The 16,236-nt window shown below is 46.9% G+C and overlaps 1 protein-coding gene across 1 annotated transcript in view; it reads right to left on the reverse strand.

The window, feature by feature from the left end:
* Adamts18 (ADAM metallopeptidase with thrombospondin type 1 motif 18) overlaps positions 1–14,303 on the reverse strand; it is a 144,847-nt gene extending 130,544 nt beyond the window's left edge. The window contains exons 1-3 of the mRNA XM_032887990.1: positions 14,010–14,303; positions 13,817–13,907; positions 10,435–10,748 (exon numbers count right to left, since the gene is read on the reverse strand). Of these exons, the coding sequence (XP_032743881.1) occupies positions 10,435–10,748; positions 13,817–13,907; positions 14,010–14,099 (495 nt within the window). The 5' untranslated portion in view covers positions 14,100–14,303. The remainder of the gene's footprint in view (positions 1–10,434; positions 10,749–13,816; positions 13,908–14,009) is intronic.
* Between the last annotated feature and the right edge of the window lie 1,933 nt (positions 14,304–16,236).

Below are 16,236 nucleotides of genomic sequence, written 5' to 3' on the forward strand. Positions count from 1 at the left end.
CCAAGAAAAGCATGTTAACTCCCCACCCCCCAACCCCTGGCTATAGCTAATATCCTGTTATCTGATTGTCAGTGGTTTGTAAGGAAGGGGCTCTCTGCCCCACCTCCTATAAAATACAGTTCTGTATGCAACTGACAGCCTTGAAGATACATACTTATTTTCACAGCAACGGCAAAACCAAAACCAAAAGAGATATAAGTACACTGACCAAGTCTTGGGGATTATCTCCAAAGAGGAGAGGAGAAAGAGACAGAGGAATAAAATGATGTCTTCTGGGCACAGCAGGGCAGATACATATATGAGCTCACAGAAGTTGTGACAGCATGAGCCTGTCCTCTCTAAGCTCAAGCCAGACAAAACACCAAGTTGCAGTGGGGAGGTAAGCATGGACTCCAACCTCTGGCTGGGAAGCTATTAGCAACTGAGAGCTGCCGAGTGAGTTGGTTTTCTCTAAGTATGTGATCCTAGTAGGATGACCACACTCGAGGGGATGGCCCACACCTAAGAGTATTTAGGCGGCGTAAGTCGGACTGGACTTCTGTGTGTTTTAAGGGGACAGTAGATTGGGTGAGAAGGGAGTGGAGGTGGATCATTGAGGACTTGAGGGAGGGCCTGAAAATGACCAAAATTTTAAAAATGATACAATTCCAAAACCAGGCCTTTTTTTTTTTTTTAAATATCTCCATGCTACCACGACAAAGATACCTCAATACAAATATCAGTGAATACAATCCTTCACACTCCCACACTCATAATATACAACACATCCACGTACAAATAAATATTCCCCTCTGGGTCAACTCATCCATGAACATATAAAGCAAAAGAAGGATTTTGTGTTCTTCTTGTTCTGATGAGCACAGCCATCCATTCAACGAAGCCTCAGAGTCTTTTTGTAAAGGACCATAAATCCCAGACCACACATACCCGTTCTGACCTGTGACACATCTGTGGCTCTAGGGATGGGTAAGTCGGGTTGAGATGAATAAGTTGGGAAGCCAATGAGGCGTCTGAATCACCTGGAACTCAGGAGGCCCTGTTTGCAGAAGGAAGCCAAGAGGAGGAAGGGATAATGGAGGAGGGTAGCGAGTACACAGCTGGATGATCTGGATAGACCCAGCTTTGCTGAATGCTAGCATCCTAGTGGGAGACAAGGGAAGGCAGAGGGAGGTGGAAAGAGAGAGAAAGGGGTAGGAAGAGAGGAGGAAGGGAAGGAGGGAGGAAGAGAAAGCAAGTTGAGGGGGAAAGAGAATGGGAAATGGATGGATTGATAGGTAGATTAAATCCATGCCGGAAACATGTGTATTTATATACATAGGCATACATATACACATGCTTATACATAAATGTCATGTGTGCATATGTGTATGTGTGTGTGTGTGTGTGTGTGTGCGTGTGTGAGTGTGTGTTGTAGTTTGAATGAGATATCCCTCATAGTACTCAGGTACCTGACCAATCAGTGCCCAGTTGGTGGTATTGGTTGGGTAGGTTTAGGAGGTGTGGCCTCGTTGGGGGAAGCACCTCCCTGGAGGCGGCCTTTGAACTCTCAAAGCCTCAAGCCATTCGTTCCCAGTTCACTCCTCCCGATCTCTGCCTGCAGCTCAAGAGGTGAGCTCCTGGCTGCTCCAGCTGCCATATTTGCTGCCTGCTGCCATGGTTCCCTGTCAGGATGGACCCTTCTCTCTCAGGAACCATAAATCCAAATAAACCCTTCCTTGTATAAGTGATGTCGCTCATGGTATTTTTATCACAGTGGTAGAAAAGTAACCAATTCTATGTACATACATCATGCATTCACACAATTATACACACACACATACATATATATATATATACGTTTACATATATATATATATATAGAGAGAGAGAGACAGACAGACAGACAGAGAGACAGAGACAGAGATAGAGATAGAGACAGAGACAGAGACAGAGACAGAGAAATGAGATAAAATGGCCTAAACACTGCAGTCCCAAGTAGTTCAGGTAAGCTGTACGTCACTTGTTCTAGTAACCCTGAACAGTAATGATTATTGGTGCAAACATTCACTCACAAAAGCCCTTGAACCTGGGCTATTGGAAGGAAGACAGGGCAAGCAATAGGTTTTTATAATATTTAAGTGCCAGTCAACATTTTAGCATTTAAGATCTGAAGTGACAATCTTTTGTCTTTTCTCTTTTTTTGTTTCTGGTTTTTTGTTGTTTATTATTATTTTTTTTAACCAGGCACTTCCAAAAGACTTGGAAAAGTCAATACAAAGGTTCGAGTCCTACTTCTGAATAATCTGCCAACTCTGGGTAAAACTTGGGTGTTTGTGGTTTAATAAAGCAGACAGCCTCAGAAACGGCCCTGGTGGGTGCCTAACTGGTGACGTTCAACCTCTACTCTGTCCTGGTGCCATGCTAGCACTCAAGAACGCCTAGGCTCGTAACGAATCAGATTCTTACGTTAGGGAATTTGATCCTGCAGGGGACGCCATCTTGAGCATCCATCTTCCTTGCCACCTAACATACATGAGGTCATCAGCTGACAGTGGAGCTCAAGCTCACATGTATGAGGATGTGCCTGACTGTGCAGGGAGCCGCGGGAGGAGCCAGATCTTCTGAAGACACAAATCTGAACTGTGACCTATCCATTGATCCCTCCTCCTCCCCTCCTCCTCCCTCCTCCTCCTCCTCCCCCTCTCCTCCTCCTCCTCCCCCTCCTCCCCCTCCTCCCCCTTTCCCCTCCTCCTTCCCCCTCCTCCTCCTCCTCCCCCTCCTCTTCCTCCTTCTCCCCCTCCTCCTCCTCCTCTCCTCTTCACCCTTGATCAGCTTCCTTCTTTTTTATTCTGTCTTCCTTGATAAAATGTTTCCTTCCCCTGCAAGATTCCCAACTTTTACAGTAAGAGGGTTGCTAACACCAAAGAGATTCTTTTCCTGTTCTGACAGGCCTGCCTGGAGAGGCTTCAGGATTTGGTCGGGGGGGGTTGGGGGGAGAGTTCAAGGGCCATTTCCTGCCCAGACCACCTCGTAGTTCAAAGTCAACAATCCAGCAGAGCTGCTACTGTATGGCAAATTCAGCACTTTACCACCCTCTTCCTCACCCTCTGCCAGCCGCCATTTCTACTGAACAGATAAAGAAGCCCCGAGGCTTCAGGAAGCAAGCCCAGGATGCCCCACCGCCCAGCGCGCCCTGGAGTATAGCTGGCAGAGCCATCCAGAAGGAATGGTGCTTAATGGCTATATTATGACACAGGCAGCACAAAGGGAGGCTGGGCCCTTCTGACTCTCATGGGAGACCCCTCAGGCTTGTCTTAGCGACTCTAGAGTCCTACTCCCCCAAGCCCTGCAAAAACTTTAGTCTTTGGAGGGAAAAGAATTTTTTTTTTTTAAATTTGGTTTGGCCTTTTGCTCAGAGCGTTGATAAAAGCAAATAATTCTATTCACAAATCATGTCTTAGAAGAACCCAGAGGAGAAAAGCCAAGAAAATAAAAGGGTGTTTTTACCCTTGATGAATTGAATAATAGCCTAAGAAAACATCTTTGATTTGGGTCAGCCTGTATTAAAAAACACGCAACTACAACCCAGTCCTAATCTGTGATTTCACATGATCCTCTCAAGTGACCATGAAGTTCCAAGTGGGTAGATGTAATTCAACAACCCCTGCAAAGCTAGCAAGGCCCTGCAAAGCGGCAGAACCACGGGCTAGGGGCATTTAACACCAGCCCTTTCATGAATGGAAATCGGCTTTCTAAAGATAACTTGGCAGGTGGTGACCAGCAACAGACAACTCGGTGACAGCTTTCGGAGTTATAAAATACTTTCGAGAAGGAGACATCGAAGCTCCCTGCCGCCTATTCATATCCGATTGCTTCGAAAGCTCCTTGCAGGGACCCAGGTCCAACTGAGAACGGTCACTGTAGCCCTCACAGGCTGCAAAGGCCACCACTGAAGAAAAGACACAGGTGACTTCAGGGCAGCTGGCCATGGAGCAGACAAAGGAAGGAGAAAACTAAAAGAAAGCGAGTGACAAAGTTAGATGGTAAGCAGGGGATACAAATGGAAGGGACCCTTGAGGTAGCCTTGGTTGTTATAACTGCTCTTCTGGAGCCTGTAATACAGCTGGGAGTGGGGACCTGTATGCCAACACCAGACAGAAGATTCAGCAACAACAACAAAGCAGCCTTTCGTTGTGGTCAGCCAGTCTCTGTGGAGATTATCAAAAGTCAGCAGACCTTTGCATTATAGAGCTGAATGGACACACGAGGTCAGTGACCGTGTGTGTGTGTGTGTGTGTGTGTGTGTGTGTGTGTGTGTGTGTGTGTATGCTTTCACTTGATAGACATGTATAAAATGGAGCCTGGTCTAGACTGAGTTTATTAGGCAAAAATATATTATCTCCAATTAGAACAAACGCATGGTCATCAGAGATGTCAGATACAAAGTATCTTATGCCTGGCAATTATTCTCTTATGCTAAAACAGGAATCCTGGTCTAATATGTCAGTTAGAAGTACAATTCTAAAACAGGAACAGTACCAATTTCATCTTTTAGAGATTCAAAATGCATGTTAGTGTATTAAAAGTTATAGAATGGCCAGGGGCATAGCTTGGTTGATAGAATTCTTTTAGCTCACAGAGTCCTGGGTTCAGTCCCCAGTACTACAGAAAACCAGATGTGGTGGCACACCTCCAGAGGTGTAGACAGGAGGACCAGAATTTCAAGGTCAGCCTCAGTAACATAGGAAGTTTGTGCATTGCCTGGGCCACGTAAGACTCGCCATCTCTCTCTGTCACACAGGGGAAAAGGCTTGGGACGTAGCTGCTGTGGTAGAGTACCTGGCTAGCATTCACAGAGTCCCAAACTTAATCAGTAATACTACATAAAAACAGGCATGGTGATGTATTTCTGCTATTCCAGCACTCAAGAACTCAGGGGCAAAGGGATCAGAACTTCAAGATCTTCCTCTGCTACATGGGACATTTGCGGACAGCCTGGGTGCCTAACTTTCTTTAAGCTCGGTGAGCATGAAGCTCTTGCCTTAGAGGTTGTTTTCACACGTGGGACACAGTACAAAACTGGGGAAAAGCACTGTTTCCATGACTGTCTGGTCTCCAAGAAACTATGTAGAGATCTTCTTTAGAGGAAAAAAATACCCGTGACCCAACACGATGGAGAAAAGTCTAGGCTTAAACAGAATTAAGCATCTGTCAGTGATGCAGGACTCTCTGACTCACGGACATGCTGGTACACTCTGTGGTACTGAAGGGTGCCATCCGGTACCACCTCGCCCAGCCTCTCCCTTTTCTGAAGCTATAGCTTGTGGGCGCTTTGTTCCTGAGCTCTTATGAGCCACAGCTTAGTGCAGAGTAAGATGAGAATTTCTACATCTAAGAGCCCGTGGCCGTTTCTCCTGCAGGTGTGTCTAATCCACAGTCCATGGGCTATGTGTAGCCAAGCAGAGCTATGAATTCTAAACTTGCTTAAAAAAATCAGGTTGTGGGTGTGTGTGTGTGTGTGTGTGTGTGTGTGTGTGTGTGTGTGTAAAACTGGAGTACATGGCAAAGCATGGGCTTTGTAGATGGACAGTGTCCCATTACAGTCTCAAAACATTAGACACTAGCCTGGAGAGATGGTTTAGCAACGCACACCTGTTAAGTATACTTGTGACTATTGCCGAAGACCTGGCTTTGGGGTCCCGCACCCATGTGGTAACTCATGCCTGCCTGGGACTCCTGTTCTAGGAATCACATCTAACATGTTCCACTGGCCATTTTGGACAGTGTATGCACACAGTGCCCATTTGTGTATGCCGGTACTAACTCAATACACAGAGAGTCAAAACACATCTTGCTTTCCAATAAAAGGTTAGGCACTTCTGTCAGGGCAGGTTAATGGCGGTTGTGTCCTCCTCATTCACGGCTTTACCCACTGTACTCAGAAAATGTCTGCCAGGACAGAAGTGATAAGCAGCCACTGGATGATGGAACCAATTTGGTTTCCCCACACATTCCCAAACACAAGGGCTCACAGTTAACTTGTTCTCAAATACTAAAACACAGCAGAGTCGCTCAGGAAAACTATGATTCTGGGTTCAAGTTCCAGTGTTGTGGAAAGGAGCCCTTTAGCACCTCAGGCAAAGCTAATCCAGTGGGTCATACTCTGTAGTCACTTTTTTTTTTCACAGAAGGATCCTGAAAGTAGAGGGTTTTAAAACATTAAAATCTTCAAAGAAAGACAAAGTCTGACAGAAAAGAGAACTAAGGATCGTAGGTGAGATTCCAGAGTTGATTAGTTTGACAGGAAGGTGAGGTCTCCTTCCAGGGGCCTGGGTTGGCTGATGGTCATGACCCTCCTCGTCACTGTAGAGGGCGGATGGAGGAGGTTTCATAGAGGAGAAAGAACAGCTATGGCAGGCAGCTGTAGACTGGCTTACGATGTGACCCCAGGGTTCCATGACAAAGGCTGCAATCCCAATACACTTGCCAAGTTTAAGGTCACCAGGGGAATGGGCAGTGGTGACCCAGAACAGTCATTTGGTATTAAGAACCAAGAGTGCCGTGCAAACCTAATGGATTGTAAGATTCCTTTGCTCCTAGTTCTACAAATGATTGCAGGTAAGGAACAACCCCCTGAACTCTTTAAAGCGAATTCTGTCAGCTTGGTATGGTAAGTGTACATTCCAAAAAAAGAAAAAAAAAGCATCAGAAATATTTTAAACACTGGGTAATTTTGAACCGTTCAGGGAAATCCCCTGCTAGAAACATTCCAGCTGGAGTGTGCACGCCTACCTTCCTCCTGCCTACAAGAAAAATACATGTATTTCACTACTGTGATTTTACTACCCTTCAGCTTGTCTTCTGAGGCTTCCCTAGCAGGCTAGGTGGGAGCAGGCTGTTCCATTGGCATTTTGCCAGATCATTTAAGGGTGACAGATTACTTCCCTAATATGTTCTGCGACTCGCTGGGAGATGGCGATCACATGTAAAGTGACCGTGAAGCCAATGGTCTGGCCCCACTCTTAAGAACGCCCAGGCTTTACCTGAAGGTATCTCGTCTCACAGTACCATCCACGTCCTGTCGGTGTCTGCATGAGTGGATGAAGAATGGCATGGCTCTTGCGGCATGCTAACATTTTGACGAGTCACTCCAACAAGTGACATCAGGCTGTCTGCTGAACTTTTGGAACATCTACAGTGTTCTCAATCCATCGCCACATCTGTCAATTAACCTTAGGAGAGTTAAGAGCCTCCCTCTTGGCCAGCAATGCTTACCAGTATCTATAGGTAGCTAGAAGAGGGAAAACAGGGCTGTTCTCTGTGCTTATCCAGTGGTTCTCACGTGACTTGCTTTTTCAAAACAAAATAGATGATGTCAGAGTTTGACAGTCACAGTAGGAAGACGTTACTATCAAGGTGTTCTGTTTAGAATTGTTTCTATTCACTGAGAAAGGAGCACACACCATTATTTAAGTTGGAAAGATGTATTCTGTATCTTGTCTATGTATAGTAAAGATTATTTTAAAAACACATAAATGGCCAATAAGCTTTAAGGTGGCACTTCACCCCATTAGCCATCAGAAAGACATAGGCTACAGTGTGGTACCCAATTTACACCTGTAAAATGAGTGAGACGGGAGAGGCAGATAGTATCAAGTGCTGGCGAGACTAGGAAGTGTCCAGAATGTTCTCACATACTATTGGTTGAAGTGTACATTGGCACAACCATTTTGGATAACTGATTCACAGCACCTGCTAAAGCTTCACCTATGCCTACCCTGGGAGCGCAGAAACTTTACTCTTAGGCATGTACCCTACAGAATGAGAACACAACAACAGACAACAAACAAATAAACAAACAAACAAAACCATCATGGGGTCCTCATACCAGGAAGTACATTATGATTCTATGTAACAATTTTCAATAAGCATAAATAAACCACGAATTTCTTTAGGGCAGTGGTAGACAGGAACAACTGAGTTCCCTTCTCCAGGCACTAAAAATGTCCTGTTTGATCTAGGCTCACATATATGGGTGTAAACTTTGTACACATTAGTCAAGTTATCCCATGACCTTTTCGTTTACATCTTCTGTATGTGCACTTTAACATTTCTATGCAGACACCACCCTTCAACACACGGTTATGAAATTAATGTGGATCAGGGTCACCACTTGCTAGTGAGAGTTCCATCCTCTCTCACTTTGGTTCTAAGTGGTCTGCTGGATTCCATAGGTGTTTTATGGGGGGGGGGTGGTAGCAAACTCAAGGACAAATATATTTGGTTGTTCCCCTGCCTCTTAATAAATAGGTTCTACCAGGGTGACCAAATTAGATTGTTGGAGTCAAATGCCTGGAAATTATAAAAATCTTAGAGATCATCTCACACCACTCATGAGAACAAACCAGGACCCAGTGATGTCAAGATAACTAAGTCCAGACACCTCTTGCAGAGTAGGGACAACCTGCGCCTTCCACAGGGCAGACCCCCGTTGTCAGTTATTTCTTTCATACTTGTGGAAACTAGAGAGTTTTAACCTATTTCATTCTTCAGCCTTAGATGGTAATTTGTTCCCAGTTCAAAAGTGAACCTCTTCCCCAGAAAAGATAACTTGATGTCTATCCTGGAGCTAGCAATTCAGACTTCCTGCCCCTCCCAAAGAGCAGAATTTCTGAGTGCTAAATGTGGAGAGGCTGCATTCTGTAAGAAGGAGCAGACATTGAGACTAAAGGAGCACATCACACATAAATCATTTCCTGCCTATAAGCCTGGGGTGACATTTCCGCAGTCACTTCTATTTCTATAACATTTAACACCTTTATCTATTTTGTATACGTAGTGTACGTGTGTGGGTGTGGGCTTGCAACAGCATGCGTGCAGAGGTCAGAGTCCGTCATGTGCGTCCCAGGGGATTGAGCCCAGGTCACAGGGCTCGACAGCAGCCATCTTTACCTATTGAGCCAACTCATCAGCTGTAGTCCTGGATCTAGAGATGAGGAAACTAAGGTACCAGGAGAACCCTACTATTCAGTGCTGGTTTGATAATGAGAACTGGGTCCACAGCTGTTAATTGTGAGCCCTTGGAATGAGATGGTTTAAGGCTTTGTGGTGGAGGGAGCGACCCTGGAAGACTTTTGGAAATTGGAATAGGCAGAGAGTGGGAAACACAAGGAGAATGCCAAAACCCAGTAGAAGACTAAACACACACACACACACACACACACACACACACACACACACACACCCCAAAGGATGAAAACTAAGATGTGCCCATGCATGTGTGTGCAAACGTGTGTGTAACCTTGTCATAACACCCAGGGAGTCTCTGAGACAGTGATCATTCAAATGAATCCAGATTAGCTGGGTATTGCTAACTCGTTTTATTTTGGAATTTAAATACACTGAAGAATACGATGGCTGTGGTTATGGTTTTGGCTGGATTTCAGGGTAGCATGTGGGGAGAAAAAAAACCTTGAAACTAAAAAAAAAAAAATCTTAACCCTTGAGAATATGGGAGCCCTCGTTCACCCCAGCCCACTCCCAAAGCCACGCCTCTTGCTTGGCCAAGCTGTATCCCACATGTATAGCATCAACTAACTCCCAACTAGGCTTTCTCAGATTTTCCTTCTTCCGGCCATGCCACGGCATGATCACCACGTGTCTTCAATACCAACTCTGCTGTCAGTCTGAGACACTGTTCCGTGGCAACAGGAAACGAAAGCCTACGGTGTCATTTACTGCCTTGTACACTTGATTGCATTCTCAATACAGTTTACATGGATACTCTTGGCCCAGTGTTTGACACAGAAAGAGTATACAGAAAGGAAATCAGGCTTGTCCCAAGGGCTTTTAAACGTCTTGCCTCCCTGAGTGCCATGCGTTATCTTGCCAGTCCCACACACTCCTCCTCTGTTCTAAGAGGACACCCTCTGTAACTAACACACCACCAACAGAATTCCAGAAGGAAAACAAAGGACCCCCCACCCCCACCCTGATCTCAGCATGTTGAAGGTAGGGTAACTCAAGCTGCTGAATACAATTTTAGATCAAAATGCAGTTTCCCCCCTTTCAAAGCAATGGAGACGCATGTAGCCGGTTAGATTTATAGAATGCCTGGTCTCCCAAGACGTTCCAAAGCGAATGGCATCCATCAAATTAATTTCCTTGGGGATCGCCTCAAACATGGAGAATGAAAGGGCCCAGGCCATTAAACATCAAAAGAATGTTCTAAATGCTCATTAAAGTTCTATTATATTTTCTTTTTTTTTCTCCCAGAGACCAGATTAGATTAATTCAATTAATCTAATGTATAATTATCCGTACTATTATACGTATCAAAGCTGACAGTGTCAATGTGTAGCATTGGCTAGAGGGAGCTTAATGCGTCGGACATCTGTTCATTCAAGTTATACAAAACACGAAAGGACGAGCTCCGTTAGAACGGCGCAGACTTACCAAGCCGGCACACGTAGACACAGCAACAGAGGACAGGCTGTCATTTCTGATAAATCCCTGATACAAACACTGCTGTACCGCAGGCTCCCGAGTCTCTGAAGCACCATCCTTTCCAAGTACCTGGACTATAAAGTGACTGCTCAAAAGCGCCGAGGGCTTAAGCTCTAAGTGTAGATCCTGTCCAAATGCTGAAAAGCGGTAGTGCACGGAGCTGCTGGCACCGTGTGCCGATCGCCTTTTCCTGTTGTGCACAATGTCGTGCGAAATATACGACCCGCCCGAGTCCACTTCTACTGGCACGACAAAGACGTAATCTGGAACGGAAAAAGTTAGCTGTCAGCACCCAGAGCCCAGGATGCCAAAGGGCCACTTTCCAGCGGCCTGCCCCAAAGCTCACAAAAAATCCTCGCTCCGTGCACCTAACAGTGAAGAGAATTCAGAGAGCCTCACCTGCGCTGCATTAAACTACAGAGGCTACAGCTGGGGCCAACCCTTGCCTAGCATTAAAAACAACAACAAAAACAAATCCTACAAAAACTAAAAGCTAAGTGCAGTTTTGATAAATTTCAAAGATATTTGGGTGAAAGGTCAATACTCAGTCTGAAAAGAAACACAGGGACCCTTCATATATTAGCCATGGAGCATTGTATGTAATTGTTTATTATTATTATTATTATTATTGTTGTTGTTGTTGTTGTTGACACAAATCAATATAAAGGGCGAATTTGATTGATAGTCTTGTTTAAGTTGAATCTGGAAACTTCCCTAGTGGAGTTTAACGTGTGAATGACACAAAATATGTTGTTCCTGACGGTTCCCTTGATGCATTAACAAGGGGCAGGCAGCTCCCTCTTGCAGTGCATGAGGCTGGCTACTCCTGCCAGGATTTGGGTCTCCCTTGGTATTTCAAACACCTTCCACCCGGGACTCTTCTGTTTCACCCGAGGCCTAAAGTACAAGCTCCGCAGAAAGCATGCCTCCAAGCCCTCAGAAGCATCCCAGGTAGAGGCTGACGATTTGAACTGCTCAGACTTGTTGGAGGGGGTGTGGCGGATCGGGGACACCTGGAAAGGCATGTTTAAAAATGCCTTCCCCCTGGCTCCCCTGAGCAGCACTAATTGCTGTGTGATCTGGGGGTGTGTAGGGGGAGGTGGGCAGTGAGGAAACAATTTGCTGTGGGAAAGAGCAAAGTCAGTACACTGTTTTCTTTCACAAAACATTGGAAATGAAAAGCATCGTCCCAGAAGATGTGGAGCATGCCCAGTGTGAATTTAAAAAAAAAAAAAAAAGAGAGAGAGAGACAGAGAGAAAAAGAAAAAACAACCCTTCTGGGTTTCCACTTTCTAGGCACAGAATGGGAAACTAATTTGGAAAGTGTTTAGAAAGATTCCGGACAACTAAGAGGCATGTTTGAGTCACTTGGGTCCTTGGCTTGCAGAAGAGAAAGGGGGTGGGGGTGGGGGGAATTCCCTTTCTTGAACAGACAACAACAACAATGAAACTAAAACAAAAGATGCTAAGGGGTCAGTCAGGGAGCCTTACAGTGTGTAGGGATCAATTCTCGACAGTCTAAAAGTATTCTGATTGGGCTTAATTAGCAAAGACATCCAACAGGACAAGAACACGCCCCTGCCCTGTTTCTTTCTGGACCATTTGTGACTTTTAAGGCGTGGTCAACTCTTTCATGGTTCTCTCATTTTCTCCCTCTCTCCTTTAAACTAGAAACACCCTATCGTTGACATATTTTCAGAAAATAAAAGAAAAAAAATGCATTTCCCTTCTCTTTCCCTTAAAACTGAGCTGCACGAGTTTTAGTTCTCAAAAATTCCTGATATGTTTGCTCTGCAGGTAGGTATGTAGCTTTTGATTAAAGCCAGCCTTTCTCTCTCTTTTTTTTTTTATTAAAGGGGAAACCCATTTCTTTCCCTATCTACCAATCATACCTAACAACATAATAACCTTTTCCGACATATGTTCCAGACAGTTTCTACAGTGTGTGTTTCTTACCTCCTTGTGCACGACCATCTGAAACTCCACCTGCTCTTCCTTGGAAGATCACGTGGGGTGTCTGCCAAATCATCCAGACCCCTCCCCCCACCTACCCCAGACACCTTCTACAAGTTTGTTTCCAAGAGAGGAACAAACAGGCTGTTGGTTTCATTCAGTCCTGTCTTGGAAAGGGGTTGCTGAGAGGTCCTCTGTAATAAAATGATGTGCTGTGCTAGCTACTGATGGTCCTTTCAGAGGCTGGGAAATGTAACTCAGTAGGCAGAGTTCTTGTCAGACATGGGCTCGCTCTTCAACGATACATGAACCAGGTGTGTTGGGCAAGCCTGTGAAACCAGCATTAAGGAGTTGGGGATAGGAGGATCTTAAGGTCAAAGTCATCTTCCCTGTAGCTAGATTACATGAGCCTCTGTCTCCAAAAACAAAATAAAGAAGTCCTTACAGGCCATGCCTGGGACAGAAGGGTTCCCTGGCCATTACATCCTGGTGGGATAGGAGGGAAGTTTTAGAAACTTAAGGCTCTGACAGAGCATCTCTGGGTCTCTTGTCCTCGGAACACCCATTCTCTGGAAGCTTTTGCCCATAATTCTAGCAGCTTTCAATCCCAGAATGAGCCCTTGTGTCAGGGCAAGTGGACTCAACTCTAGAAAGATGAAAAATTTAGAATCCCAAGAAATGTATGTTGCCTGTAATAAAGTCTTGCTAAAGAGCCCTGGGCAATCATCAATTGTCTTCCTGCAGACAGTGGGAAACCCTGAGAACAAGGGTTTCCCTCTCAGGGAGTTCTGTGGAGTTAATAAATGAGAAAACCGAAGCCTGCGATGGATCTTTAAAGTTGGGGGACTTTAGAGGCAGGGGAAAGAAGGACTTAAAGTATCTTGTGCTAGGGCTTTTCATCTTTGGGCATCCAAGTCCAGTCAGTGAAGAGAGTGGGAAACCGGTAGTAGGGGAAACGGGGCAGAGGTGGTGGTGGTGGTGGGGTAGCGGGGAGGGGAGGGGGGACGCTCACCTCTCTCGACCTGAATCTGTGGCTTTCCCAGAGGAGGAAGGAAAGGAAGGAGCCTTTTATCAATTTCCCACCCGGTACCCACTTCCTTTCTAATTTCTTACTTAAGTTCGGATTATTTTTCTTAACAAGCCATCTGTGAAAGAGGGAAATTATTTTCTCATCTATGTGACTTGCAGCTCGAGGCACTGATTTTCTGATAAGCTCACAGACCTTGCCATGTTTCCCCTCTCCAACCAGGGAGCCTTTCGCTCAGACAGACACACCTGCCAGGTTAGGAAGTGCTCTTTTCTCTAACACAAAGGGGACCAGATGCTAGCGGGGAGCCCTTGCGGGATGGTGGAGTACCCATAGAGATCAAATACGAACCATCATTTAATCCGCTGCCACCGCTGCTGCCGCTGTCACTGGCTAAGGCGACGGCCACCGAAGCACAGCAGAGGCAGCACAGCTGGAGCGCCTGCAAGAAAGAAAAGGGTGACACCGCCGCGTGAGCAGCGCCGCGGGGCGGGCGCCTCCCTCGTCCCGGCTGTGCGGCGCGCCCCTCGGTGGTGGCACCTGCCTTGGCCAGACGCGCCAGTCCCGCGGGCCCCCACGGCGGCCCAGGACCCGCGGCCCGGAGGGCGCACAAGCACAGGAGGGCGCACTCCATGGTCAGGTGCGGACGCGGCGACTGCGGAAGGCGCGCATTGTCCCCCGAGGGCAGCGGAGCCCCAGGTGTGGCGCCAGGTGCGAGTCACCAAGGTCGCTCACATGGCAGCACTGGAGCCTGCCTGCCTCCTCCCTGCTCTGGCCACGCGGGCCTGCGGCGCTTCGGGGTGCAGAGGGGCTCCCAGAGCCGAATCTGCAGCACCCGTGGCTAGGGAGCTCTGACGGTGATGCTCGCGGATCTGGGCGCGTGTCGGTATCAGAGTGATTGTGTGCGGCTCGCGCAGAGCAGCGCCAGCTGGCTCCCCCAGCGCGCCGGAGCCGAGCGCCCGCCTCTCCTCCGCGCCGTGATTGGCGACCCGAGGCTTCCCCGGGTTCGTCCGAGCTCCTGTGCGGCAAAGGGCGTGGGATTTCTGGGACTGGGCTCCGAGGGAGGGGACAGAGGGGGCGGGGAGGCCGGGTGGGAGTCAGGGGGAGGGAGGGACGGACGCACCGCCAGGAGAGGGAGGGCTGCCCTCTGGGTCCGCCTTGGGATCCTAACTCAGGCGCACTGAGAGATGAGCTGAGACGCTGGAGGCTCAGGTAAGAGGCGAGAAACGTCTTCTGGTGATGGTGAACAGACCCAGGGTTTATAGGAAACTTTCTGCAGTTTTCTCTCTGTGTCATATCCCTGGCCCTTCCCCGACCAGGTGGAAATCCTGAACCTTTGATGAAGAAATGGACCTGAAACTGGATGCACTCGAGGTCGCCCAGCTGCCTAGAATCCTGCCAGTAACTAGTCCATCTAGAGCAGCTTGAAGAATGGACATTGTGCAGCGAATAACTAGTCACGGTCCCCAGTGTGCGAACCCTCCCCGCACACCCCTGCTCTGAGATGGCCTTTTCCACACTTTCTTTTTTCACAAGTTGAATCTTGTCCCGAGACACCCAAACCCCTTTGTATTACTCCTAAGAAACAGCTCGTGGTGGCCATGCGGTACCTCCTATTCTGTAGGGCTAGCCAGTCCCTCGATGCATTTGATTCTTTTGATCTCTACAGTTTGTAGTGAGGAATGAAATACTTTTTCATAGGCCAGAGGGAAAAGACCTTCATTGGGTAGCTGAGTTATAGTAAAACAGTAAGAGACACATGTGGTCGCAAGTATCATTAAGGAGCACAAACAGGCTCTTAAGCCAGAGAGGATGCAGTGGTGAGAGGAGGGAGAAGACTTGTCAGACATGAGACATCTCTTAGAGATGCCACTGGAGGGGAGAAAAGCCCCAAATAGTAGGTCTGTTTACAAGAAAGAGGGCTCTAGGGTCCACCAACTAAGAGAGGGGACACAGCATTCACGAAGAGCTTGAAGTAGGAAGGGGTTTTTTTTGCTATGCTGGAAGTCTTAAGCAGGTCAGACACAAATCCATCTGGTGGTTAAATGAGAAGGGCCCTGGAGTGTTGGCAGGAGACGTACAAAGCCTGCAGGTATATTGGGTGTAAGAAACCATCAGACTTTGCTGAATGTGGTGAATGTGTGCTATGTGCAGATAGGGAATATCAGCTCCCCAAATCAGCCAATGGGAAGCCTGGTGAGCACGTAGACAGATCAGAGGTCCTGAGGCAAGTCAGAGAGGAGAAAGTTGGGTTACTATTGCCAGCATCAGGGTGTGCCAGGATAGAGATCTTAGACCAAGGGTGGTAACAAGAGACAGCCCTGCTCAGTTCCCTGAATGCCAGTTAAAAAGAGGTCCGTGCCAATCGTAGACATGATAGGTTAATAGGCACGATCCAGTTCACTGACTGCAACAGTGACAATGGTAAACATGGGCTGTGGAGACAGAATGTGGGGAATAGGTGCTGGAAGGATGAGGGTGTGGCTTCAGAGTGAGACACATCAGGGTTCTGTAATCACTGGGGTTTCCTGAGGGCCCCTGTCTTATAACATGGGATCATAATGATCTGTCTAAAGATTATCTTAAGAACTAAGTATATTTTTCTATGCATTTCATAAGTAGTCTTTAAAGGTAAGAGTGGAAGATAGTTCCATTACTTTGTGCACTATGTCAAGTAAAACACATTCTATGTTAAGTTACATATGCATCAAACTTGCCTCCCGCTCTGAGCCAAGAGACACTGGGTGGAGGACCCGGAGATGAGCCTCCAG

Source organism: Rattus rattus, chromosome 17 (genome assembly GCF_011064425.1).
Source record: "Rattus rattus isolate New Zealand chromosome 17, Rrattus_CSIRO_v1, whole genome shotgun sequence".
NCBI classification, from domain to species: Eukaryota; Metazoa; Chordata; class Mammalia; order Rodentia; family Muridae; genus Rattus; species Rattus rattus.